General features: G+C 32.9%; 4 protein-coding genes across 7 annotated transcripts; 3 read left to right on the top strand and 1 right to left on the bottom strand.

Moving 5' to 3' along the window:
* The first annotated feature begins 1,399 nt into the window (after positions 1-1,399).
* LOC123200610 (non-functional pseudokinase ZED1-like) lies at positions 1,400-3,279 on the top strand. Of its 4 annotated transcripts, XM_044615904.1 has the most exons (3): positions 1,400-1,717; positions 1,992-2,027; positions 2,123-3,279. In XM_044615904.1, the coding sequence occupies exon 3, from the start codon at positions 2,128-2,130 to the stop codon at positions 3,136-3,138; it is 1,011 nt and encodes a 336-aa protein (XP_044471839.1). In that variant the 5' UTR covers positions 1,400-1,717; positions 1,992-2,027; positions 2,123-2,127; the 3' UTR covers positions 3,139-3,279. The 4 variants fall into 4 exon arrangements, with proteins under 4 accessions (XP_044471839.1, XP_044471848.1, XP_044471830.1 ...); XM_044615913.1 differs by lacking the exon at positions 1,992-2,027 and having other exon boundaries at positions 1,401-1,717; positions 2,128-3,279; XM_044615895.1 differs by having other exon boundaries at positions 1,401-1,717; positions 1,992-3,279.
* A 3,640-nt stretch (positions 3,280-6,919) lies between these two features.
* On the top strand, positions 6,920-8,411 carry LOC123200606 (serine/threonine-protein kinase ZRK1-like). Its single transcript, XM_044615873.1, has 2 exons — positions 6,920-7,097; positions 7,295-8,411. The coding sequence occupies exon 2, from the start codon at positions 7,295-7,297 to the stop codon at positions 8,279-8,281; it is 987 nt and encodes a 328-aa protein (XP_044471808.1). The 5' UTR covers positions 6,920-7,097; the 3' UTR covers positions 8,282-8,411.
* Positions 8,412-9,875: 1,464 nt separating this feature from the next.
* Positions 9,876-10,778, bottom strand: LOC123208745 (aspartic proteinase CDR1-like). The gene is made up of 2 exons (XM_044626257.1): positions 10,131-10,778; positions 9,876-10,085 (listed from the first exon to the last, which is right to left on the bottom strand). Exons 1-2 carry the CDS (start codon positions 10,776-10,778, stop codon positions 9,876-9,878), a joined length of 858 nt encoding a protein of 285 aa, XP_044482192.1.
* A 4,383-nt stretch (positions 10,779-15,161) lies between these two features.
* On the top strand, positions 15,162-23,398 carry LOC123208766 (sucrose nonfermenting 4-like protein). Its single transcript, XM_044626285.1, has 13 exons — positions 15,162-16,133; positions 16,333-16,420; positions 16,641-16,817; positions 18,463-18,570; positions 18,669-18,728; positions 18,912-19,001; positions 19,681-19,815; positions 20,674-20,818; positions 20,885-21,058; positions 21,961-22,024; positions 22,126-22,195; positions 22,412-22,526; positions 22,682-23,398. Exons 1-13 carry the CDS (start codon positions 16,009-16,011, stop codon positions 22,774-22,776), a joined length of 1,446 nt encoding a protein of 481 aa, XP_044482220.1. The 5' UTR covers positions 15,162-16,008; the 3' UTR covers positions 22,777-23,398.
* Positions 23,399-24,084: the final 686 nt, after the last annotated feature.

Genomic DNA, 24,084 nt, shown 5'->3' with positions numbered 1-24,084 from the left:
TTGGCCAATGAAGGGCCGCCACGTTGGTGATTGTGGATTTTAGGGCAGAAAGAGTGGAACAAGAGAATTAATGAGTTTATTTGGTAATAATGGACAAATAATGGGTCGTTTCTGACACAATACCAGGATCCAACCATCGGCCCTTCCTGTGTACGGCGAGGTTTTGCGGAAATTAAGATGATTGGATGTAGCGATAAGATAGATCGAATTATTTTATTTTTAATTTTAAATTAATATAACAGTAATACATTATTATTGTCAATATAATAAGTTGGTTTTATTTGAATATTTAATTATTTAAGAAACAAGTATCTTATTTATAATAGGGTTGATTTAATTTGAGTTAACTTGATTTTTATATATTATATTGTTCAAATAAATTGATTCCGAGATAAAATTTTAGTTTGTTTATTTGAATTTACGTTAATTCATTTATCAATTTGGTGAAATTATTTATTTTATCGATAAAACTATTTATTTTTTTAATAATATTATTTATTCGTAGGTTTATAGACATCTCTCTAATGACATTAAACGCGAGTTCAAACCAACTAATATTGGCTTAAGTTTGGATTAAATAATTTGAGTTGACATTCAACCGAGAAACCCTCTTAAGATCTCCTTTGTTTGTTCTCAGAAGTTTTATTCATAGTTTCTATGATCAAAAGACTTGAATCAGTCACCAACAGCTGTAATACTCTCTCCAATGGTGAAGAAGAAGATTACTATATTTCATAACTAATAAATACAATGCTCCGATGGCCCACTATACAAAATAAATAAAAAATAATGTTTTTGGTTTTTCCTAATCTCCATATATATATTTTTCAGTAGTTTGGTTATGAAGAAAAATTTTGCTTGCAGGTCCTGCCTACGAGGGATTTCATGACCAAGTCAAGGACCTTGGGAACTGGAAAAGACGCTGTTCTACTAATGAGTTGTTAAGTAGCGGAAGCTGTCGACAGCTTTCCAGTAACTAACATAATTATTACGATTCTCTTTCACCAAATCCTTGACTAACTTATGAAATCTCTATGAGGCAACATATACTGTTGAGCCTCCCGAAAGAAAGTTATGGAGCTTCTCCCACTCCAAAAGTTGACTAAAGGGGAAGGTTTTTCCTCGCATTTATATATCCACACCTAACTTATTTTCCAATTAATGTTAACATTCTTAACAATTCTCCTCTAATCTTACTATTCTGAATAAATAGAGAAGACAGGAACAGGAAATATATATATATATATAGACTTACATTTGGGCAGATGAACCGTTCTTAAAGCAAAAAGAAACTTCCTACTCTAGATGATGTAAATTACAATTCTCTGGTGGGTCAACTTTTCTTGAGTCAATGAATCAATTTTTTAATGATTCATTAGTTGGCAAAGCAATATCAGAGGGCTCTGGTACTTGAATCAAATAAATAATGGTTTTAAATAGATGTTCTGGTCTTCTTCATTCTTTTTCAGGCCAATATTGCAGAGCTCTAACTCTCTCTCAAGGTTATTGCTTCCCTGGTTTGTTTTGTGGAGGGTGAAGGGCTGGCTAACTTGGCTCATATATAATATTTCCTTTAATTGATTGAATAGTTCGTGATTGATTTCCATTATACCTCCAAGAAACCATATTTTACTGCCAAATTTTGAGCTCTCTCAAACTCAAGCATTGCAGGCTTTGCTCTTCATCTTCATACTTGAATCTTTGCTCAATCACACAGGTACAGATCCTCTATATCAACCCCTTTTTAATTCTTTCTGTGTCTATCCGGTGATGAGCTTCCATAATACATAGCAAGCGAGTTTGTTTGTAGTTGTTGATACCCACCGGTATTACTGATAGAACTGTACCATGTAAGCTAGGGTAATTATATACATACTGGATACATTTTTCATTTTTTGCCAGTATCTTAATACTAGCATGCTTCATGTTATGTTCCAAATGAATATGGTTAAAATGTCCTGTTCTTTACTCTTGGTAATGGAAATTTCCAGTGGGTCAGTTAGAAGATTCTCTCAAACTCAGTCCTTGTAAGCATCCTTTATCATCTTCCATATTTGATCAATCACGAAGGTAAAAATCCTTTTTATCAGCTGCCTTTTAATTCTTACTTATGCATTCTTAGGTTAGATGAGTTGTTTTCTGAAAGCAAGTAAACGGCGGAATGAGGAACCATTTCTGAGGAATGGAGCAATTTTGTTGGAAAAGTTGATTGCGTCCTGTAATGGTAAATGTAATCCGATCCGTGGATTCAGTGCCGAGGAGATGAAGACAGCAACAAACAACTATGATCCACATAATATTATAAAAGAAGACAGCTACTTTTTATTGTACAGAGGTTCTCTGCAGGACCGGCCAGTTTCTGTTATGAAGTTTTTTTCACGGGGTTTACGGGACGCAGACCAATGTAGTTTTAATACCATTGTATTTGCATCACAAATGAGGCACAAAAATATTTTGAAGTTGATTGGATGTTGTCTAGAGAGTCAGGTGCCCATTCTAGTTTTTGAATGTGTGCAGCGTTGGACTCTTGACAATAGTATTTATCGTTCACGTGAACCACACTTGTCATTAACACACAGGTTCAAGGTTGCAATGGAGATAGCTGATGCAGTTGCGTACCTCCATTGCGGGTTCTCTCGACCTATTGTTTGTCGAACAATCAAACTATCGAATATTGTGTTCCATGGAGAAAATATTGCCAAATTATTTGATTTTGGACTCTCCATATCTATTCCAGAAGGTGAAACTCACATAGAAGATCGAGTGGTAGCAACATGTGGATATGCTGCTCCTGAGTATGTGACAACAGGTAAATTCAATGAAAAGTTGGATGTCTATAGTTTTGGTGCATTGCTACTTGAGCTTTTAACCGGACAGAGATTTCTTGATGGTCATCGAGTTGATGTGGATTTGGAGCATTTTGTGAAAAGATACATTGAGCAAAATAGGTTTACCGAGATAGTTGATCCCAGAATTGTTGATACTGGACTATCTCCCGAAAAAGAAGAGCAATTGAAAGCATTTCAAGAGCTTGCCTTTAAATGTCTCTATCGTTCAGAGGTAGATAGGCCAACTATGGTTGATGTAGCAAAACAACTCAGGAAAATGTATAAATCTGCATGTCAATTAATGTCTTAAAACATATGCTCATAGTTACAAAGTCCTGAATTATTGTGTATTCATGTAAGGCTTGAAATGCCATTGTAATAGACCTGTCCTGCATAATTTTTGTTTTGGTATTTATATTTTCTTTGTTTCTATAGAACATCTATTCGTTCATCATGTTATGCTTAACTCTCTTTCTGAAAAATACTTCCTTTTGCTGTACACACATCCTAGAGAAGGCAACAAGGCAGCTGACTTCTTACCAAATTTGGGCTGGAAAAGCAATTCTTTAATGCTGGGACTCTCCCATCAAAGGCATCCAAGCCCCTTTGCATCAACATTCATAGTACATCCTCAGATATCATTTTTCTCACATAATTCTTCTTATGTTAATATTGAGGGTAAAGCTCATTGCCTCCTGGTAAATTGTTTTTCTTTTTCAGTTCTTTTTTTGTTTTTTTAATAGATTTTCTGTTCATTTCTTCTCTGTTGTTGCTTTGCAGTCGCAATCTTGTTTTCACATTTATGCCTCCTTATTTGACTTGCATTTAGGCCACTGAACCATTATTAAAGCAACAGGAAACTTGCTCTTCTAGATGATGGAAATTTAATTATTCTCCAGTGGGTTAACTTTTCTTGACTCAAGGAATCAATTTTTTAATAATTCATTAGTTGGCAAAACAATACTGGGAATATATAAATCGATAACAATAATAAAAGTTCTTCTTGTATATTTGTAATCCGAATTTTGTTAGAGGCTTTCCAAATTGAGGATCATATGAATTTTTAAGGAGACTTATGATGATACTAGAGTGGTTAAAATAAATTGCGTGCAAAACAAGTTTGACCTATTATAGTTATGTAACTTCTAAAAACATATATTAAAACTGTAATAAAGTGCATATGAATAGAGAGAGTATGCAACAAAATAAGAAGAACAAAATTTCTCTTTTTCATCTATGTTGAAATTCTCTTTATTGTTTATTCATAGTTTTCCGTATTAAAATTTTCAGGTAAATACTTGTCATCCTCAGTTGAGTATTTGTGCATTTTAATGTTGGTTTTTCTTTGGGTTTCGTAACTTCCCTAGGTTACGTCTTTTTATATTTTAGAATAATATGAATTTTATAAGTATCAAATAGTCAAAACCATATTTGACACATTTGAGCCTAAAGACACGAAATGATGGTAGTTATGTAGGGGCTATGGGCCGGCTAACTTGTTTCATGCAAAACTTCTTGTTCAATTAATTGAATAATTCTTGATTGATTTCCATATATACTTCCGAGAAACCATATTTTTTACTGCCGAATTTAGACCTCTCTCAAGCTAAAGCATTGCAGGCTTGAATGTGCCTCTGAAGATCCTTGTATCTAAGTTTTGACTAAGCACAATATTGGACGTGCAAACCAAATTTGTCATTAGCACAAAAGTTTTAACCTTTATTTTATGTTGGGTTATCCCTTTTTATGTCTAGTTAGGTATTACTTTTTTAATCTAATCTAATTAAAACTGATTACACTAAGCAAGTGAAAACTCTAAATCCATATTACTATTAGGTTTTGAATTATTGTCCTCTTATTTAAGTGTTTGGACTTTTGATCACTCAAAATTCCCTTGGGGTAACCCTCCATATCTATAACAATAGGAAAATTCACATAGATAATACACTAATTGGAATGTATGGATATTGTGCTCCTGAGCATATGATGACAGCTAAATTCAATGAAAAGTTGAATGTCTATAGCATTGGTGCATTGCTACTTGAGCATTTTACTGGACAAAGATTTTTTGCTAGTTCTCGAGATGATGTGTATTTGGAGCATTTTGTGAAGAAAAACATTGAGCAGGGTAGGTTTATTGAGAGAGTAGATCCCATAATTATTAGTGCTGAACTATCACCAGAAAAAGAATTGCAGTTACACAGAGCTTTCCTTGAAATGCACCACTGATTCAGTAGAAGATCGGCCGTGTGGCCAACAATGGTTGACGTAGCCAAAAAACTGAGGCATATGTATAAATCTGCTTGTCAATTGCTGTCTTCGTTTATATGCGCATCACGGCGAAGTTCTTGATTTTATTGTATTTTTGAAGGTTAAGAATGCCCTTGTAATAAACCCTAATTTCTTTCATAATTTTTGTTCTAGAATTCATAAATGGTCTCTACTAAAAGAGTGAAAATACAATTAACAACTTGACTATCTTCTTTGACTTCGATTACTCTTAATGAGCTCAAACCATAACAACTCTATACAGAAGGAGTGCCAGATTGTCAAAGAAAGTCAAATGTCTGTATCATTAGAGAAGGTTATAATTTTGTTTTTGTGGTTATACTATTAAACTTTAACAAGCACCAATTACTTGTTAGGATTTGTGTCCGCCAAATGATATTATTTTCACAATGAATGATGTCTGTGATCTTTCTAAAATTACTCACCCAGGAATTTTAAAGAAAACAATTTTTCTGCATTCTACCATTAAGGATGTCATTGAATTGATAAGGAGAGTTGTGGACCTCTTAATCTCCATTATTGCTTTAATAGCAATTACAAGGAGTTGTTGTTATGGGAGATAAACTGACAAAACAAATAAAAAATATTGTTTCTAGTTATACCTAGTCTCCATGTATATATACTAATGGGTAGTTTGGTGAAGAACAGGATTTTTCCTTGCAAGTCCTGCCTTTGAGGGATTTCATGATCAAGTCAAGGACCTTGGGTATTTGGAAGTAATTCCAAATGACTAATTTGATGTTTTGGGCGGAGATAGATATCATCATAGAAGGTACTCAATTCAACCTATCAATTAACCAATGGGAGATATTGATTAACCTATTGGTAGCTTGCAGTGACTAACATAATTATCAGGAATCTCTTTCACAATCTCACTAACTTGCTTTGACTTGCTCATGAAATCCCTATAAGACGAAACATGTATTGTTGAGTCTCCATAGATGTGTTACTAGGCCTCTCCTACTATAAAAACTAGCTTGAGGTGAAGGTCTTCTTTATATTCTATATAAACAATTCAATGTATATCCGGTTTTAAGTATTTAATCGAGTATTTAAATTATATGTCATTATATGATTTAGCATTATTTTATCTTTAATTCAAAGTCATTTAATCATATAATAACGTATCATTAACATATTTAATTGGATACTCAAAACTCGACACATATAATTTTATTATCTATATACCTACAACAACATACACACTCAACTTAATTTACAATTAATGTTGAAATTTCTAGCAATCCTCCACAAATCCAACACTAACCTCTTCTCAACTAGGCAATTCAACCAAAGAGTAAAAAACCCACGTAAGAATAAGGGATATGAAACCTCTTATTAAATAGATCTCTTGAATTATAATTGTTTAACATTTCAAACTTTTATATTACTCATTGGGCCTCCATAATAATGTTATTGGATCTCTTCCTACTCAAAAGCTAACTCAAGAGGTGAGATATTCTCTCACACTTATATATTTATATCCACATGCTTGGAGTTTATAGATTATCGTCGATGATATTTGTATTAAAATATAATTTGCTCAAAGGAAAAATAATTCTTGTTTTATTTTTTTATGTTCTACATAAGCTATAGCCAGATAACTATGTGGATCGCTTGCTTTTTGTGACTAACTATTTTCAAGAAAAATTAAATTTTGTAACCATTTCCAGTGAGGCCCTGGCACGGCCCGCTGTGTTTATGGGCCAGGCTGGCCGTGTCAAAATACTGTGTTGTACGTGTGGTCCATGACTTTTAACGCCCACCTAACAAGAATAGAAGTCTTCCTAGTCAAGTCCAGTCCCACCCAAAAGAAATTTCCTTGCAATTTCCATGGACTTCATGCGTTTCCAAGAAGCTCTTTCTCTCTCTGAATATATAAAATCAGATTCAGATTCAGTTTGTTATGTGTAAAGTGTCAATTTTGGAGCTCTCTCAAATCATTCCTCAGTTTTCTTCATCTCAACACGTCATTAACAGGTACATAAAACTTTTCCCTCCGTAAATTGTTCTTGTACAGTTTTTTTTTTTTTTAATGGATTTCCTGTGCTTGTTTTCTCTGTTGCTATTTTGTAGTCACAATCTTGTTTCTACATATAGCTGTTTTTTAATTCCCAACACAAATGAAAGCACTGTATTGTAGAAATATAATTTTAATTTATGCATTTTTGCTTTAGATGAAGTGGTTTTCGAAAGCAAGTAATCGACGCCTAAATGAGGAAAGATTTTTCGAGAATGGAAAAATTTTATTGGAAGGATTGATTGCATCTTGTAATGGTAAATGTAATCCGATCCGTAGCTTCAGTGTTAAAGAGATCAAGATAGGAACAAACAACCATGATCCACATAATATTATGAAAGATTACGGCTTCTATAAATTGTATAGGGGTTCTCTGCAGGACCGGCCAGTTTCTGTAATGAAGTTTATTTCAGAGAGTCACTGCAGTAGAAAATATATTTTTAATTGCATTGTATTTGCATCACAAATGAGGCACAAAAATTTTTTGAAGTTGATCGGATGTTGTTTAGAGAGTGAGCTTCCCGTTCTAGTTTTTGAATGTATGCAGCAGTGGACTCTTGCCGATCGTATTTATGGATCATGTGAACAACATTTGTCATTAACACAGAGGTTAAAGATTGCAATGGAGATAGCTGATGCAACTGCGTATCTCCATTGCGGGTTCTCTCGACCTATTGTTTCTAGATGGATCATACCATCCAATATTGTGTTCGATGGAGAAAATGTTGCCAAATTATTCGATTTTGGAGAATCCATATCTATTCCAGAAGGTGAAACTCACATAAAAGATTATAGAGTGGTAGGAACACTACGATATCTTGCTCCTGAATATATGTGGACAGGCGAATTCAGTGAAAAGTTGGATGTCTATAGCTTTGGTGCATTGCTAATTGATCTTTTAACTGGACAGGAGATGCATGATCCTGTTGAGAAGAAATGCATTGAGCAGAATAGGCTTACTGAGATTGTAGATCCGATTATTGTTGGTACTGGACTATCTTCCGAAAAAGAAGAGCTATTGCAAGAATTTCAAGAGCTTGCCTTTAAATGTCTCTCTGATTCAGAGGAAGATAGGCCAACTATGGTTGATGCAGCAAAACAACTCAGGAAAATGTATAAATCTGTATGTCAATCAATGTCTTAAAAGTTAAAGCATATGCTCATAATTACAAAGTTCTGAAGTTTTATGTATTCAAGGAGGCTTGAAATGCTTTTGTAATAGACCTATCCTTCATATTTTTTGTTCTGGTATTTATATTTTCTTTGTTTCTCAAGATATTACATAGAAAGTCCTACAGAAGGCAAGGGAGCTGACTTCCTAGAAATTTTGGGCTGGATTAGCAATAGTTTATGTCTAGTTTTGATATCTAATTGAATAATCAAATAATATATCATCGTGTGGTTGAGTGATTTTATATTAATGAAATAATAACATGTAATAATAATAATAATAAAAGTTTGGCTTATATAGTGGTAATCCGAATTTTGTAAAAGGTCATCTGAATTCAAAAAGTGTGTTTGAGATATGGATTTTTCAAGACAGATTTTACAAAACTAAATACAACAAAATTATGTGTACCTATTTTTGATACACAATTTATGTACACAGATAAGGTGTTATCATGTGATTAGATGTTTCTTTATTATATAATAACACATATTTTAAAATCATCTCCTCATATGATGACACATCACTGTGTATATAAATTATGTATAAAAAATGGGTACACTTAGCATTACTCAACTAAATATTACACTTAAGTAAATATAGTAAGTAGTGGATAGAGTAGCAATTACCAGCATTAAAGCAAGTACAACATGCAAACAAAACCGGTGCGACACGATATGTCATTTGTAAGTTTCTGTCAAGTATGTATCAATTAGAGTTTGTATATAAAATTACATTAAATTGTATATAAAAAGAGAAACTGTGCCTCAAAATAGAAAGAACAATATAATATCGTCTTCATCTTGTAATTTTCTTCATTATTTTGTAATGAAATTTTTTTCATCGTTTAACTGTGGTTTTTCTGTATTGGATTTTTCACATAAATACAGGAGTTTCTGTGTTGAACAGGGACGCAGCCTAAGACTTGCTATATGATATGAATAAGATATAAATTCAAAATATCTTTGAGAATGCATCCTCATGACCACAATATTCCACATAAGAACATTAGTTAGAGCACAAGAATTAGGATCAATTAAGCCATTTTAATGAGAACATGAAACATAGAAATAAAAATATTTACTAAGTTGAAGAATCTCAACATTCTCAGCATTATCACCGCAATCAGCACAATAAAACTTGATTGTTCTATCGTATCCATCATGATTTATAAGCATGTTTTGCATATGAAATGCGCCCAGACTGGAGTGGCCTTGCTGTCCTGGAACCATTGCTACACAGAACGCCAATTCCTCTAGCTGAACTAGAGTCGTAAACCAAGGTAACACTGTGAAGTCTGCTCCTCGGAAATGGAACGTCAAGGGCGGATGAATCGCGGGTTTGTCATAAAAGAAACAAAGCTGAACCAGAGTAGGGTTTTCTTTTATAGGCACTATAATATTCCCCAGAGCTTCACAGGAAGCGATCAGTCCCCCCACCAACAACGCATAAATATCCAACCTCATAACCCTCAGCGGTGATGCTGGGTCGAGAATCATGCCTCTTCCTTTCTTAGCATCGATCGTTCCCTTTGGCAACATCAGCCGAAGAGGCCCAACACTTTATAACTTTATGGGATTGGTTTTTCAGGCATCATAACTTTATACCCGAATCTCAGGTTGTGAGTTTGAAGGGCTTTGAGAGGAGACTTGTAAGCACCAATACAGTAAGAAAATTTGCCTCCGATTTTGAAAAACAACTGCTGGTAAAGTGACAGTGGATTCAAGCTCATTCCCAGGATCCCGGTAATCTTATTCTCTAAATTCATGAACATCGGAAGCTAGCTGGAGTAATGAGAACAGCCGAAGACGACACCAAGATTAACTGAGTCTTCCTTTGTGCAGTTGGTGAAAGTGAACGACTCTAAAGATGCATCCCCTTCTGTCATTCCCTTCATATGGCCACGGTAGCCATAGTAAATTGAGTAAGTGCAACTATTGTTTTTATGGCATTTGAAGTACCTGTTATTCAGATTTCCTTTATTCACAGGACAATGCTGGTCCGTACAGGAAAACTTGGCATAGCTGGCTGATTTTTTAGGGTCGTATATGGGAGATTCCTGGTGATAACATCCCCGGTTTTTAACCGCGCAAGGCTTACACTGAGTCCAAACGAGTCCGGCGGTGGTGTCAACCGCTAAATACACTTTCTGAGGCGGCATTCCGATGCCAATCTCGGCTGCAAAGTAGTAATCCTGTTCAGTTAGAGGCACTGTGTACTTCCCATCCTGGAAATCTGATGCGTTCTGAATGGAAGGCGGGTTGTGCAGTACTTTGTGTCCTCTCAAAGAGATGTTTGCTATTCTTTGTATTCTTTCCCAGTTTGTGAGATTGGCCTTGTTAACTGGGGACTCCGGGTGGTCTGCCGGCATGACACTGATGGTGAATCCTGTAGGTTCTGAAGACCTTTTGGAGAATACAATTTCTAGATGAAGTAATATAATGATTCCAGGGAATTTCCGAATTCTTGCCATTGTTGACAATGTGTAAGGAATGGAGCTTGAAGAATGTGTTGCAGGCAAGCATGTTAATTTGTAATGCTTTTACCATTCTGAGCGATTAGTATTAGATCGGTTAGTAGTTTGTATAATTGCTAACAAGGATACAGCCCAAGATAACAAATCTCTGTCTAAAAATGTTAGAATAACAATGTTTTCACACGTGTGTGGCCGGTAGTGGCGGGCAAATAGGGGCAGCCATGGGTGGACAAGAATTCAGTCACTTGTTGATTTAAGTTCAATATGATTGAAAGTAGTTCGGTTCAAGTTTGACAAGTTAAAATTAAGAACGGCTTAAGTTTGGTTTGATTCAGCTGGATTGGTGGTAGGGCTCTAATAGGTGGATAAGAATCAAGCTAAACTCATACGCATGTTAATTTGAGTTTGGTTCAAATAAAGTTTGGTTTAATTCAATATTAAAGCCAACATTAAGGATTATTAGAGTTCGATTTGGTTCAACTCAATTTCAATTTGAATTTATAGTTTAAATTTGTGTCTCAAATTTATAATTCATTGATAAAATAACATCATTTTGATAATGAGTTACAAGTTTGAGTTATAAATCCAAGCTATAAATTTGAGTTAAACTTTTTTAATTCAAGTTTAATTTAATTTAAAAAATGAGTTGATCAACTTAACTCAAAATTGACTCGATTTTCAAACTAAGAAAAATTGAATAAAATCAAATCAAGTTTAAATAACTTTTAAGATTAAACCAATTCGATTTAAATTTGATCCCAGAGCTCCATTTGGGCTCTCATGACTCAAACCTATAGAGAGTTTAGGCCCTTGGAGATATCAATTGATACAGGTAATTTAAAGTTTTCTACAAGGTACATCGTGATGGTTACATTAACAATTACATATTCTATTATAATATGAAATAAATAAATATAATAAAAAATTAAATAAAATATTATTTTTTAACGTGATTCAATTCCATACTATTCAAGACCATTTCCCTTCAACCTGGTAATGATTATGGGATTTCCTGTAAAAAAGCCAATGATCAAGGGTTATTAATTGATCAGAATGCATCAGAAATAATTGTACCTTTCTTTCCCAGTCCAAAACAATCAATAAATTACAGTACTTGTGCTATAAATTAACGGTAATTAAACCTGATTTATTATGTGTAGTCTTGTCAATTGGAAACAGGAGACAAATACAAACAAATGAGTGCCTCACCCTGGAAATTCATCATTAATCAGGACGGCAATGTTTTCTCCTCCAATTTACAATTAAATATTATAATGTAATAAATTATATTATTATCAAATTAAATAATATTATAAAATAAATAAGTTTGTATTAATTTAAACTAAAATTTTAATTAAAAATCAATTTATTCAAATTAAATCTTAGTGTTTATAAATTCTAATAGGGTTTTCACTTATCATTACAAATCTTAGAGTTGTGTGTGCAGTGATGATTGTGGAACAACCAAAGGTAAAAATTGTTAGTGAGTTTGATGATTAGATTAGAATCTCATTCTCCTATTAGGACCTAATCAAGGTCTCTTCTTGTCCTCTAACCACTAGACCATTCTCCATTTGAATTTACCTCTCACCACTCACTCACTCACTCAATTTTCCCAATCAAATCACTCTTTTTCATAAATTATTTATAAAAAAAAAAAAACCCTTCATGATTCCTTACAAATTTACCCAAAATTTGATAAAAATATTTTTTTTATAATAATAATATATTATTATATAATAAAAAATTATTTTATCTCTCATTTAAAATCAATAAATTATATAATAGTTTATCGTTGTTAATACATAAATTTATAATCTTATTAGTATACATGATTTGATTGATACAAATTTATTATTATTTAAGTTGCCCTAATGCAAAGTAAAATTTGGTGTCAAAATAATTGTTGTATCGGTATGATCTAATGATTTAACTATTGTTTAATACGATTTATTTAAGTAAATCTCAAATTAATTTAATCTAATGGTTAAAATGAATTTAAATCATAACTTATATCAAACTATCAACAATAGATCAAGTCAACTAATCTTGCTTGAGTTTAAAACACTAACTACAATTCAAATCTATGAATTAAAATTTTAACTCAAATTTAACTTATTTAAATTAAACAATTATTCAAATCTAAATTGATTTATCAATAATTTTTAATTTTTTTAACTGTAATTTTGAACTTGTCACTGTTATAAAATTTTAATACCAAAAGAAGAAAATAAAAAAATTATTTTAAAATATTAGGGAAAAGAAAAAAAAATTTGGGAAAACCTTCCAATGAAGGTATCTTTTTCTCTCACTTCCCATAGTGAAGGAGGTGAAGAGGGTAGGGGCCCCATCTATTTATCATTGTTCATTGATCTTTTGAGTCCCACCTACACATCACATCACTACCGTCAAAATCTAATCAAACATCCACCCATCAAATCTCCTTATTGTTTCACCCACTACACTGTATTATTTCCATTTTTATAACTATTTTTTTAATGCAATTGTAGTGGCATTGGTTGGAGAAACCTTTTGTGATCAAAAGATACATAAATTAATAATCTGTTTGTGATAATTGATATATATAAAATTATTTTTATTGAATTTATAATAATAAAATAAATATTATTAATATATTAAATTAAATTTATTATATAATGATAAAATTATAATAAAATTAAGATTATTTTAATAATTAATTAAAAAGTGATAATCACATTATTTTATGTATTAATTATTACCCTAAATCATAATTTTTTTAATTAATCAATCAAATAATTAATGTCAATAATAAAATATAACTTAAAAAAAGTAATATTTTATTTTCTCAAATTAAATGCACCTTTAGAGGACGTTTTTATTGGGATTTCTGCATTTTATCCAATCAAAAATAGGTTGTCTATTTGGAAATTAGAAAATTCATGAAGAAAATCTTATGAATTGGTCATAAAAGAATCGAACCCCAAACTTGAAACATAATCAACAAGGGGGATAGATTCAAACTAAGTAGTTTAAACTTAAGTCAAACTCAAAATAATTCATTCGAGATTGAGTTTGAATAATATTAGAGAAAAAAAAAGTCATTATAAAATAAGAAGAAGAATTATTAAAGAAATAAGTTTTAGTATGATAATACTGATAAAATGTTGACTTTGAACTAAGTTTGAGATTAACAAGCTGAAACGTGAAGTATTCAAACTTAGTTTGTTAGAACTAATCATCGATCTAAAACTTGAGTTAATTTGAATCGAAACTACTTTTGCCTACATGAGGACACTTACATATTAATAAGTTGACCTCTAAGTACATAAAAGTTATTAAAGAGTACAATAATAATCACAATTATGGTCATCTGTGGGAATGTTTCAATTATTAGAGATGAATAAAAGTGAATTATTGAAGCATGAATAAGTTTAATAATTTTGCCTTTTAAATAATACTAAATCATAAATGAAAAATCTAATATATTTTTAAATTTAGATTAATATTATGAATTTGTTTTTTCTAACTTCTGGCTTATTTAGTATATAAAACTTTTTTATTTTTCCAGAATGATGTTGACAAATTCTTAACCCACCATATATTTTGATTTAAACTATCAATATTTCCTTTAGTCCACAAAATATACAATTTTTTGTGAACTAATTTCAATTTTTTTATTTATGATTTAATTCTTAAAAAAAAGAAAAATTAAATGTGAATAAAAACACATACTAAATACCTTGATTAAGAACTTATTTGAGATCGATAATAGTTAAATGCCTTGCCAAATTATGAACTCTTAAATTCCCTCGAGATTATTAGAACATGTAAAATGCACTTGAATTAAAATTAGATTCAATCCAGATTATTCAAGGTAAAAATTAAAATTGGATCGAAAAGTCAAATTTAAACTAGAGATTACATATATTTTCATAAAATGAGTTGAATGTTCAAGTTTGATATAAAAGTAAAAGTTGGTTTTATAGAATCAATCGGATTTTCAGGCTCGAATAAAATATTAAACTTATTTTAATAAAATGATATAAATATTTAGATTCAAATTAAGAATGAGACTTATTTTCATAAAATAACTTGAAAATTAACCATATAACATAATGTAAAATTGTTTTAGAGCATCAGTTCATCAATCATAAAGTGTCTTTTTTGGATTCAAACTGTTTATGAGGCAGGCCTTTGTAGGCTGTACTCTAAATTCAATGTATGTCCCTAATTTCATGAATGATTAAATGAATCATTCTTTTTCTTGATGATGGAAATGGTTAACTTTCAAAGTTTCTGGTACCACACAATAATTTTGTACGCATACGTAAAAATAGGAAAATTATAAATGATTAAATGAATATTATAAATGAATCTAACCCCTCTCATAAACCGACACGTCGCATTCTCTTTTTACGGCTCAGCGAGCTTTCGTCTTTTAGCTTGGCTTGTGTTGCGTTGTCTCTTCTTCTGTTCTTTACTTTGCTTCTTAAAACTCTGAAACTCTGCTCTCAATTCACCACTCTTTCAGATCCAGCCTCCATTGCCCTCTTCCTTTATGCTTTTATCTCGTTCAAACTCGATCAAATTTAGTTTCTTTTCTGTAATTTTTTTTTCTATCGAGTTAGGGCTCAATGTTTTGACTCTTTTTTTTTTTCGAAATTAGTACGAAACCCAGTGCATTTAGTCCATTTTTAGGTCTTTGATATTAGATTCAGTTTAAATTTTTGTAAATTTCTCTTTTTGGTGCCAGATCAGAGGACGGGTTTTATCTGATTTTAATTTTTTTTTTTTGGGATTTTTCCGGGGTTTAGTCTGATTTGTTGACTGGGATTGGTTTATTTACATTGAATCTGGGTTGCATGTAGATGATTGTGTGGGATTGTGATCAAAGTTTAGTTCTTTAGTGCCAAAATCGAGTTTGCTATTAGAAATTAGGGTTTTGTTGTTTGAATTTTATTTTGATAATTCAAGGCTTTTTGCTGTTTAGGGATTTTATTTGGTGACTCGGCATGTGTAAACATTAAGGGGTCCTCTGCTCACTTGTAGAGGATCCCTACTTGTATAGAAAGAAATAATTGACAAACAATTGGGATCTTAAGTCATTCTACCTTGAATTAGAGTTGGAGAAATGCAATAGTTTGTTGATTTTGAGTTTTAGTGGTGCTGAATTTTGCATTTGGTGGATTGGTATTTGTATTTGTGTGGATAACTCGATAAGTATTCATATAAAATTTAGGACGAAATGTTTAGTTCTGTTCCAGGCACTGGACATGAAAATAGTAGGGTTATGGGTTCTCATTTGATCCCGGTTCGGTTTGTGTGGCCGCATGGAGGGAGAAGGGTGTTTCTCAGTGGCTCTTTTGTTAGGCAAGTGAATGAAACAAAATGATCTTGATTGTGTATGATTACCTGGATATGGATTCTAACTTTATTAATAATATTATTAGCAGTTTACTTATTGGATTATGGATATTATGATTTTAGGGTGTTTTTTGTTTAGTTTCTTGAGTTCTTTAGGTTATTCGAACTGGGTATGTGATATGGTACTGGCTGAAATTTTTTCCAGGTGGTCAGAGCATATGCCTATGTCACCGTTGGAAGGATGTCCTCATGTGTTTCAGATAGTTTGCAGGTTGCCTCCAGGATACCACCAGGTTGCTTTACTAAATATTATTTAGACACTAAACTGAAGTATTAAGTTTATTTATCATTAATACTTTTTTCTTTGGTTTTTTTGTGAATAAAGAGTACTAGCATGCATCAGATGAATATTTACTTGTAGTTTAGATTGTTTTATCTGCTCAAACTTTCAATCAGGGTCATAAAAGTATGGTTTAAACTTTGATACTGATTTTTATGTACACATCTGTGCAGTATAAATTCATTGTCGATGGTGAATGGAGACATGTTGAGGAACAGACCTATGTAAGTGGGAGTTTTGGGATAGTGAATACTGTCGTTGTACCTGTGGAACCAAATGCAGTGGTTTCTACTGTCTCAACCCCTGAGATACCTGGCAACATGGAGGTTGATGATGTTACTATGTGTTCGGTAAGGGATTCTTTCATGCTTTGGTTGATAAGTTAATTTTTGTCTGTTCATCAGGCATGTACATCTTGCCCATCTAGTCCTTGAGTCACTCCTTACTTTTATAAGTGCAGCTATCTTTCCATCTTGGTTAAGGGGGTTACCAAGTTGCCATATTTTTAAGATTTATGAACCTTTAATAGACTATGTTGGAGGAATTAGGCCCTAATTTGTCATAACATTGTAATGTTAGATATACATGCTATATGTTTCGAAGAGAGCGACTATCCTATTGCAGTGATAAGTTAATAAGTTGCCAAGCGTGTATACTCATTTGGATACTTAAGTGAAACTAGTTGGTTTAAAGTAATAAATGTTAGTTATGACAGCATTAACAGAACCCACTGGTACTTGGCTCTGGGACCACATTAGATGGTACCTTTTTCTGTGAAGATACTTATGTAAAACCAGTCACTTTATTATGTCTTGTCCATTCTCTAGGTATATGTGGTCCGGTTATGTCATTACTATGAGGTTGTTTGTAATAATTTGGTACTTTCCTTTTTTATGTATTTCAGTTGTAGGGAAAGGATACATTTTCAAAAAGAGAAGCAAAATGGAAATGAAGCTTTTCTCCGTGTCTACGGTTTGATGATTTGTCCTCTAGAAAAGTGATGGCACCCGATATTTAATCCATCACTCAGCCACAACAACGCCATTGGCCATCAGAACGCCCCTAAAGAGTCCTTAGCCTTCAGTTAGAACCAAGTTCTGATATATGATTAGGCTTTCTAAATAAATTTGCTTGTCAATGAAAATTTGAAAAAATTGTGAAGTAATTTATAGCTGCTAATACAACAGCAAACATTGCCTTCGATGACAAGTTGAGTGTTGGTGACTAAAAAGGGAAGCATTAAGAAAATTACTTTGAATGATTCACAATAAGTCTCTAATATTCTTATCAGTCAACTCTGAAAGTTCATAGGCAATGTTTGAATGGTTGTATACTTTGTTATATATCCTAATGACTTAGATTACTTCAAGAATCAGGATCTTTACATAATGGAATTAATCTACTTTACCTAAGAATTGTTGTAACACCTGATATAAGCCTGAGTGACGATAAGAACCAAAATTAAAATTACCAAAACACCATTTCCCCTTCATATATAAAAGGGGATCAAAAGCACTTGAAGGTTACAATAAGTAATTAGATGTTTTTCCTTTTACTAAAGAGGCTTTCTGGTTTGCTGCGAGATCCATGTCTTTGGCCTTAAGTGTCCTTGGAGAATACTTTTTCTCTAACCATGCTGTAGCCTCAGGAAATCATTAGTAAAATGAGAATGATGATAATGAGCTTGGAGAAATGGTGGCATAAAGTTGGCATGAGGTTTGAGAATTTCAGATAATACTTGATAGTTTGCTTGCTTAATTTAGTTCATCTGAGCTCTGACTAGAGAAAATGTTAAGTTTGTGAAATTGAGAGTTCTGAAGATGATACTACTAATTGTGGTTTCTGTTTTAATTTTATGTTGAGCTAATATAATGCATTAATTTAAAAAGGTTGATAAAAATAGATGTGTTGACTTCTGTTACAATCTTAATTTATTTAACCTTTCTTATCTTGCTATATGTACAGTAGGTCACATCTTCATTTGTACTTTTGCAGGATGCTGTTACAGAAATCTCGGATGCTGATTTAGGGGTCTCTCGACAGCGTATATCTGTATTTTTGTCGACACATACTGCATATGAGTTGCTTCCTGAGTCAGGCAAGGTTTGAAAACTTTGCCTTCTTTATGAGCTGCTCTTATAGTAAGTTGTTGGATATGATTCTCTTTGTTTATGAGGTTCATACCAGTTCCAATGTTGCAGGTTATTGCCTTGGATGTCAATCTACCTGTGAAACAAGCATTTCATATTCTCTATGAACAGGTGGGTCTCTTTTACCCATAGACATGCAATGTCCTCCCGATTATCACAGTTGTGAACAGAGAATTTCTCAATTTGTTGGCTGCTTCATCTCCTTTCTCTTGGTGGAACAGTTTCTTGATAGTAGCCTGTTGTGTTATTTATTTGATAATCTGTGTTAATTGTTGATGTTTATATTTGTTGCAGGGAGTCCCTGTGGCTCCTCTTTGGGATTTTTGCAGGGGCCAATTTGTTGGAGTTCTTACTGCATTGGACTTCATCATGATTTTAAGAGAGGTGAGAGCAGAATGAAATTTTTGGCATTGCTTTCAAATGATATCTTTGCTGCATAACATTGAGGACTGTATTGATGTTTGCATTAATTGATTTGTGCTATGATTTTTTTGTAGTTAGAAATGCTGTTTCTATATGATACAGTAGCTAAACACTTGTATATTAGGATAGACATTACCCAAGATAGACAATGAAACTAAGATTGCAGTTTTACTTTTGCCAACTTTTGGGTGTGGGAAATCAGGGAGTAGGCCTCCAGTTTAAACATTTGAAATTTTTTATGGAAAATATGCTTAGAATGAATCATATCTGTAAAAACCTCTATAGTTTTATCGGATTTCCCTTTCCCACCAATTTTTGGTTAGCTTTTCAACAACTATCGGAATCTGTAATCGTAAAAGACTTTTTGCAACTATTATAACTGTTTTTATTAGTCAAATGTTCACTGCCTGATGTTTGCATGTGTAGAATGTCTATTAGAGTGCTTGATTGGTGAAGTCTTATCTTCACATTTTTCTACGGAAACAGGGATAAACCGTGTACACACAGAGACACCAAAACACTACCACAACATATATATTCACAAATAACAACTGGAATCTAAATGTTCAGTATGTTTGCATATGTCATACATTCATGATCCCAGAGTTTGCATGAGATGTATAACCTTGTAATAATTCAGTTAGGGACGCATGGATCAAACTTAACAGAGGAAGAATTAGAGACACACACCATAGCAGCTTGGAAAGAAGGGAAAGCCCATCTCAATCGACAAATTGAAGGCGATGGTCTTTCACATCCTAAACCTTTTGTCCATGTGAGTGCTTCCTGTGATGCTTCTCAGAAATTCTATAGCGCTGCACATTGATCTGCAGTCTTTTTATTTTTTTATTTTTCTTATCTTTGTGTGGATAATTTGCCAAGGTATTTAATAGCCTCATATTTACTAGATGGTGTTCTGATTTTTGAACACCTATGACAGATGCTTATGATAATTTCACCCACAAAAGTTTCAGTACATATTCATCAAACATAATATATGTCTCTGAAAAATCTTGAAGCTCCAAATGTGCTGGAGCCCACTTGCTATGCATGTTGTTTGCAGGGAGAGAAATGGTTTTGACCCTTTGCAGAAAACCCTCGGGATAAATTCCTAATTTTAGTGGTCTGATTTTTGTTTTTGCTGTTTGATTGTTGCCTGTTTCTGGAAGAGCCACTTAATACTTTAGTGATTATTATCTGGAAAAAGTTGCCTATCTGGAGATTGTTGGCATTGACGTTTTGCATTGCTTGCTTCTCTAATAAACTGTTGTCCTTAGATTTGTTTTTTTTTTCTGCTTAATGGAAGTGTTGTCTTCATTTAAATTCTAGATATCATATTAAAACCTATTATCGTCTCAATTCTGAAATGCCTTTTTTAACTGTAGCAATCTATTTATTCTTTAAGATCATCCATCCCTGTCTCTTGGAGGATTTTTGTATGAAATGTGTAAGCTTCATATGATATTCTTAATTGATCACTTATTCAAGCTCATATACTTAAGATAATCTTTCGTTAAATATGAAGTTCATGAAATATTCTGCTAGTGATTTGTAATAGAGCAGCAGTTTTTTTAAAGTGAGAGTTTTGGGATAATTGAATCACTGCTGTAATATTTATAATCTAAATGTGCAGGCTGGTCCATATGACTCTATGAAGGATGTTGCTTTGAAAATTTTACAAAACAGGGTGGCCACAGTTCCAATTATTCATTCAGTGTCACCGGATGGTTCATTTCCACAGCTGCTACACCTTGCTTCCCTGTCTGGAATACTAAAGTGTAAGCCTTTTCTTAATTTGTAGCTTAAGGGATGTGATTCATTACTGATCTGAACCTGATCTTCAGGTATATGTCGCCATTTTAAACATTCTTCTAGCTCATTGCCTGTTCTTCAACAACCGATATCTTCACTTCATTTGGGTACATGGGTCCCACAAATTGGGCAATCAAATTGTCGGCCATTTGCAATGTTGAGACCAAATGCTTCACTTGGTGCTGCCCTATCTTTGTTAGTTCAAGGTATTGTTCTCTGCTTTTGAACTATATGCTTTGTTTTTTTTCCCTTTTTTTTTTCAACAATACAGCCAGGCTTTATTAAGTAGATTCTATCATGCACATCAGCTTTAATCCTGTAGCTTTTTTCCCCCATTTTTCAATTCCGCATTGTACTTTGTCTTCACTATCATGTCATGACATCCCTTGCACTCAGTCTTTTAATTTTTGTGAAGGAAGTCAACAAACCATGAATCTTCTTAATTAAGTCTGTTGTTGATCTTGTGAAAGAGTTTCCTTTTCTTTTCTGTGTTTCAAAAATTTTCAACAAAGTTAGCTTTTCATTTGAACATGTCCCATTATTATTGTTATTATTTTTTCTGTTTGAGTAACTCTTAAAGAGAACTTTATATGTAAATTAGGGTTCCTATGTTTTGTGAGGATGTGATTAAATGATATGGTGAGATACCTGAAAATTTCCTACAACAGATGTATATAAACTTTAGGGTTATTATTCATATTAAGTGGGATGGGCTTTAATTTGATTCCAATTAGTTTTTGTTCTAGATTTGGAGTTGTTTTATTGTATTGCTCTGGTTAGCCAAACTTTTCTTCTGCACAGTGTTTGTTGTTTGTTCATATTAGTTTGTTTCTCTTCTCAAGGGATGATCTGACCACTTCAGTTGATAATTTATCCACTACTGTATTTCTCTTTTCTTTCATCACTATAATCTGTCATTGTTCCTATTTGAAATATACATCAGGGTTAATTTAACAGTTGAGATTCTTTTCTTAATTTCTTCATTTTGTCACTGTATTTGCGTATTTTAACTGTTTGATTAGAAAATCTGATGTAATGCAATATAACTGGGTTAATATACTATGTTTCATACTGACTTGGTTATCTAACGCCATGGCATCTTGTGCAGCTGAAGTCAGTTCGATACCCATTGTAGACGATAATGACTCATTGGTGGATATATATTCACGAAGGTAAATTTTTTTCCCACTGTTTCCTGCCCCCTGATGTATTGATGGATGGAAGATTTCATATATATATATATTTAAATTAAATGTTTCATCTTCCTTGACAGTGATATCACTGCTTTGGCAAAGGATAGAGTTTATGCTCAGATACATCTTGAGGAAATGAGTATTCATCAGGTAATAGTTGTATTTCATTAAGAGACTGCTACAAAAGGCATGTGGCTGTATGATAGTTGAGTGTTTTCTAACAGGTTAAATTCAGTGACAGATTAACAAAACTGATTTTCAACTCCTTTGTATGAATTAGCATCATCTCTTTACTCATTTTTAATATGCATTATGCAATCTTCTAGTAGGATACCGAGTGTTCTCTGCCTTTCTTTACTCTTGTAGGCATTGCAACTAGGACAAGATGCAAATCCTTCATATGGCTTCAACGGACGGAGATGTCAGATGTGTTTGCGCTCTGATCCTTTACAGAAAGTGATGGAGCGGTTGGCAAATCCTGGTACTTATTTTTTTCCATCGGTTTTAACTGTTTTTGTTTTTCAACCATGCTATGTAATATCACAAACAGCTCTTATAGCAGATCATACAAAACTTTCCTTTTCCTCTTTATTTATATGGTACTCACAGGTTTGTTTGATTCTTGTTTGGTTTCAGGGGTTAGGAGACTTATTGTTGTTGAGGCTGGCAGCAAGCGAGTAGAGGGTATCATCTCATTGAGTGATGTGTTTAGATTCTTGCTTGGTGTTTAGCTGGAATGCCATCGACTGCACAAAGGGCTTTGCTGTAAATATCCACGGCACTTCATGGACCTCTGTATAAGCAAACCCCTTGCCCGTACATTTTCATGGCGAATCGTATGCATTTGTTCTTGCGTCTGTGATTGGCTGGGCCTCTGCATGTGTTGTGTCTGAGCTCTCCCAATTTTTAGGGTAGAAATTTCAAAGAGCAAAGAGAATTTGTATATTGTGGGCATTCAATTTCTTTTTAACTTTCATTTTTATAACCCAATTGCTGCTCTGGATCAGCTACCATGTTTGTGTCTAGTGCTAGCTAACAGAAAAATGAGGTCCCCCAAGATAAAAAAAGGTTTAAAATGTATGTAGCAGCACCCTATGCTGCAGATGTGGTGGGTAATTCAATTTTTAGCCTCTGTCAAATGGAAAAGGATGTCTCTCACTCTTCCAGTCTGTGTCATTCTATTCTTGCAGGATTTTTTTTTTTTCTGCCGACCCTCTATGTGAAAGCCATGTGTGGGGGCACATTATGATGTTTATCCATAATATTTATATACAAACGGTTGTGAACGTATATTTACAAATATAACTATTGTGTTGTCATGTGATTTGAATCTGATCACATGATATGGTGATATATCTGTTATATTTATATCCATTCGAATATGTAAGAGAACTTAATGTGTATAGTCTTGTCATAGAAGGATTAATCCTGTTTCTTCAATCATTAAAATATGAGATTGATATTGCCATGCTACATTCAAGGAGAACAACATTTTAAGAAAGAATTCTCAAAGATTGTCAACTTTGTAAATTTCTGGAAAGCTAAAGAACTTGGGTGAAGGCAAGGGAGGATTTAGCACAGTTGGCTCGGGTTTAAATCCATGTTTGGTTTGAATAAATTGAATTTGAATTGAAGCTTAAATTTAACAGCTCAATTTGACTTCGAGGGCTTGCCAATGAATCTTTCTCTAATAAATTTTTTCCGGTGATTCCTTTTTGGTCATTTGCGTCTTTTCTTTTATCACTGTTTGTTATTAAAATCAGTTTTTTATATTTAAATCAAACTCAAATTGATTTTTATTTAAGTTTTATTCAATTTGAATATACTTCAAATAAGTTGGATGGTCTCCTATGTGTATTGTGCGGTTTTCCAAGCTAGTGGGATTCATAAAACTAACCTCACAAACACCATTTCTATTGAGGTTCTACCTATACATTTACAGTGCTGTGGATTTGAATAAATTAATATTATGTTAGAATAAATTAATACATAAATAATCTTTCAATGAAAATAGTAATCAAATTATTTTTTATTTTCAA

This window comes from Mangifera indica, chromosome 2 (assembly GCF_011075055.1).
Source record: "Mangifera indica cultivar Alphonso chromosome 2, CATAS_Mindica_2.1, whole genome shotgun sequence".
Taxonomy (NCBI): Eukaryota; Viridiplantae; Streptophyta; class Magnoliopsida; order Sapindales; family Anacardiaceae; genus Mangifera; species Mangifera indica.
Note: the sequence above shows the minus strand (reverse complement) of the source record. Positions and strands in the feature narration are given on the sequence as shown.

Bases quoted from the DNA above. Each gene is read 5' to 3' on its own strand.
- LOC123200610 (XM_044615904.1), top strand. From the start codon at position 2,128: ATGAGTTGTTTTCTGAAAGCAAGTAAACGGCGGAATGAGGAACCATTT.
- LOC123200606 (XM_044615873.1), top strand. From the start codon at position 7,295: ATGAAGTGGTTTTCGAAAGCAAGTAATCGACGCCTAAATGAGGAAAGA.
- LOC123208745 (XM_044626257.1), bottom strand. From the start codon at position 10,778: ATGGCAAGAATTCGGAAATTCCCTGGAATCATTATATTACTTCATCTA. The intron at 10,086-10,130 runs GTTAATCTTGGT...TACTCCAGCTAG, and splicing joins ACTGCACAAAGGAAGACTCA to CTTCCGATGTTCATGAATTT.
- LOC123208766 (XM_044626285.1), top strand. From the start codon at position 16,009: ATGTTTAGTTCTGTTCCAGGCACTGGACATGAAAATAGTAGGGTTATG. The intron at 19,816-20,673 runs GTGAGTGCTTCC...CTAAATGTGCAG, and splicing joins ATCCTAAACCTTTTGTCCAT to GCTGGTCCATATGACTCTAT. The intron at 21,059-21,960 runs GTATTGTTCTCT...CATCTTGTGCAG, and splicing joins CCTATCTTTGTTAGTTCAAG to CTGAAGTCAGTTCGATACCC.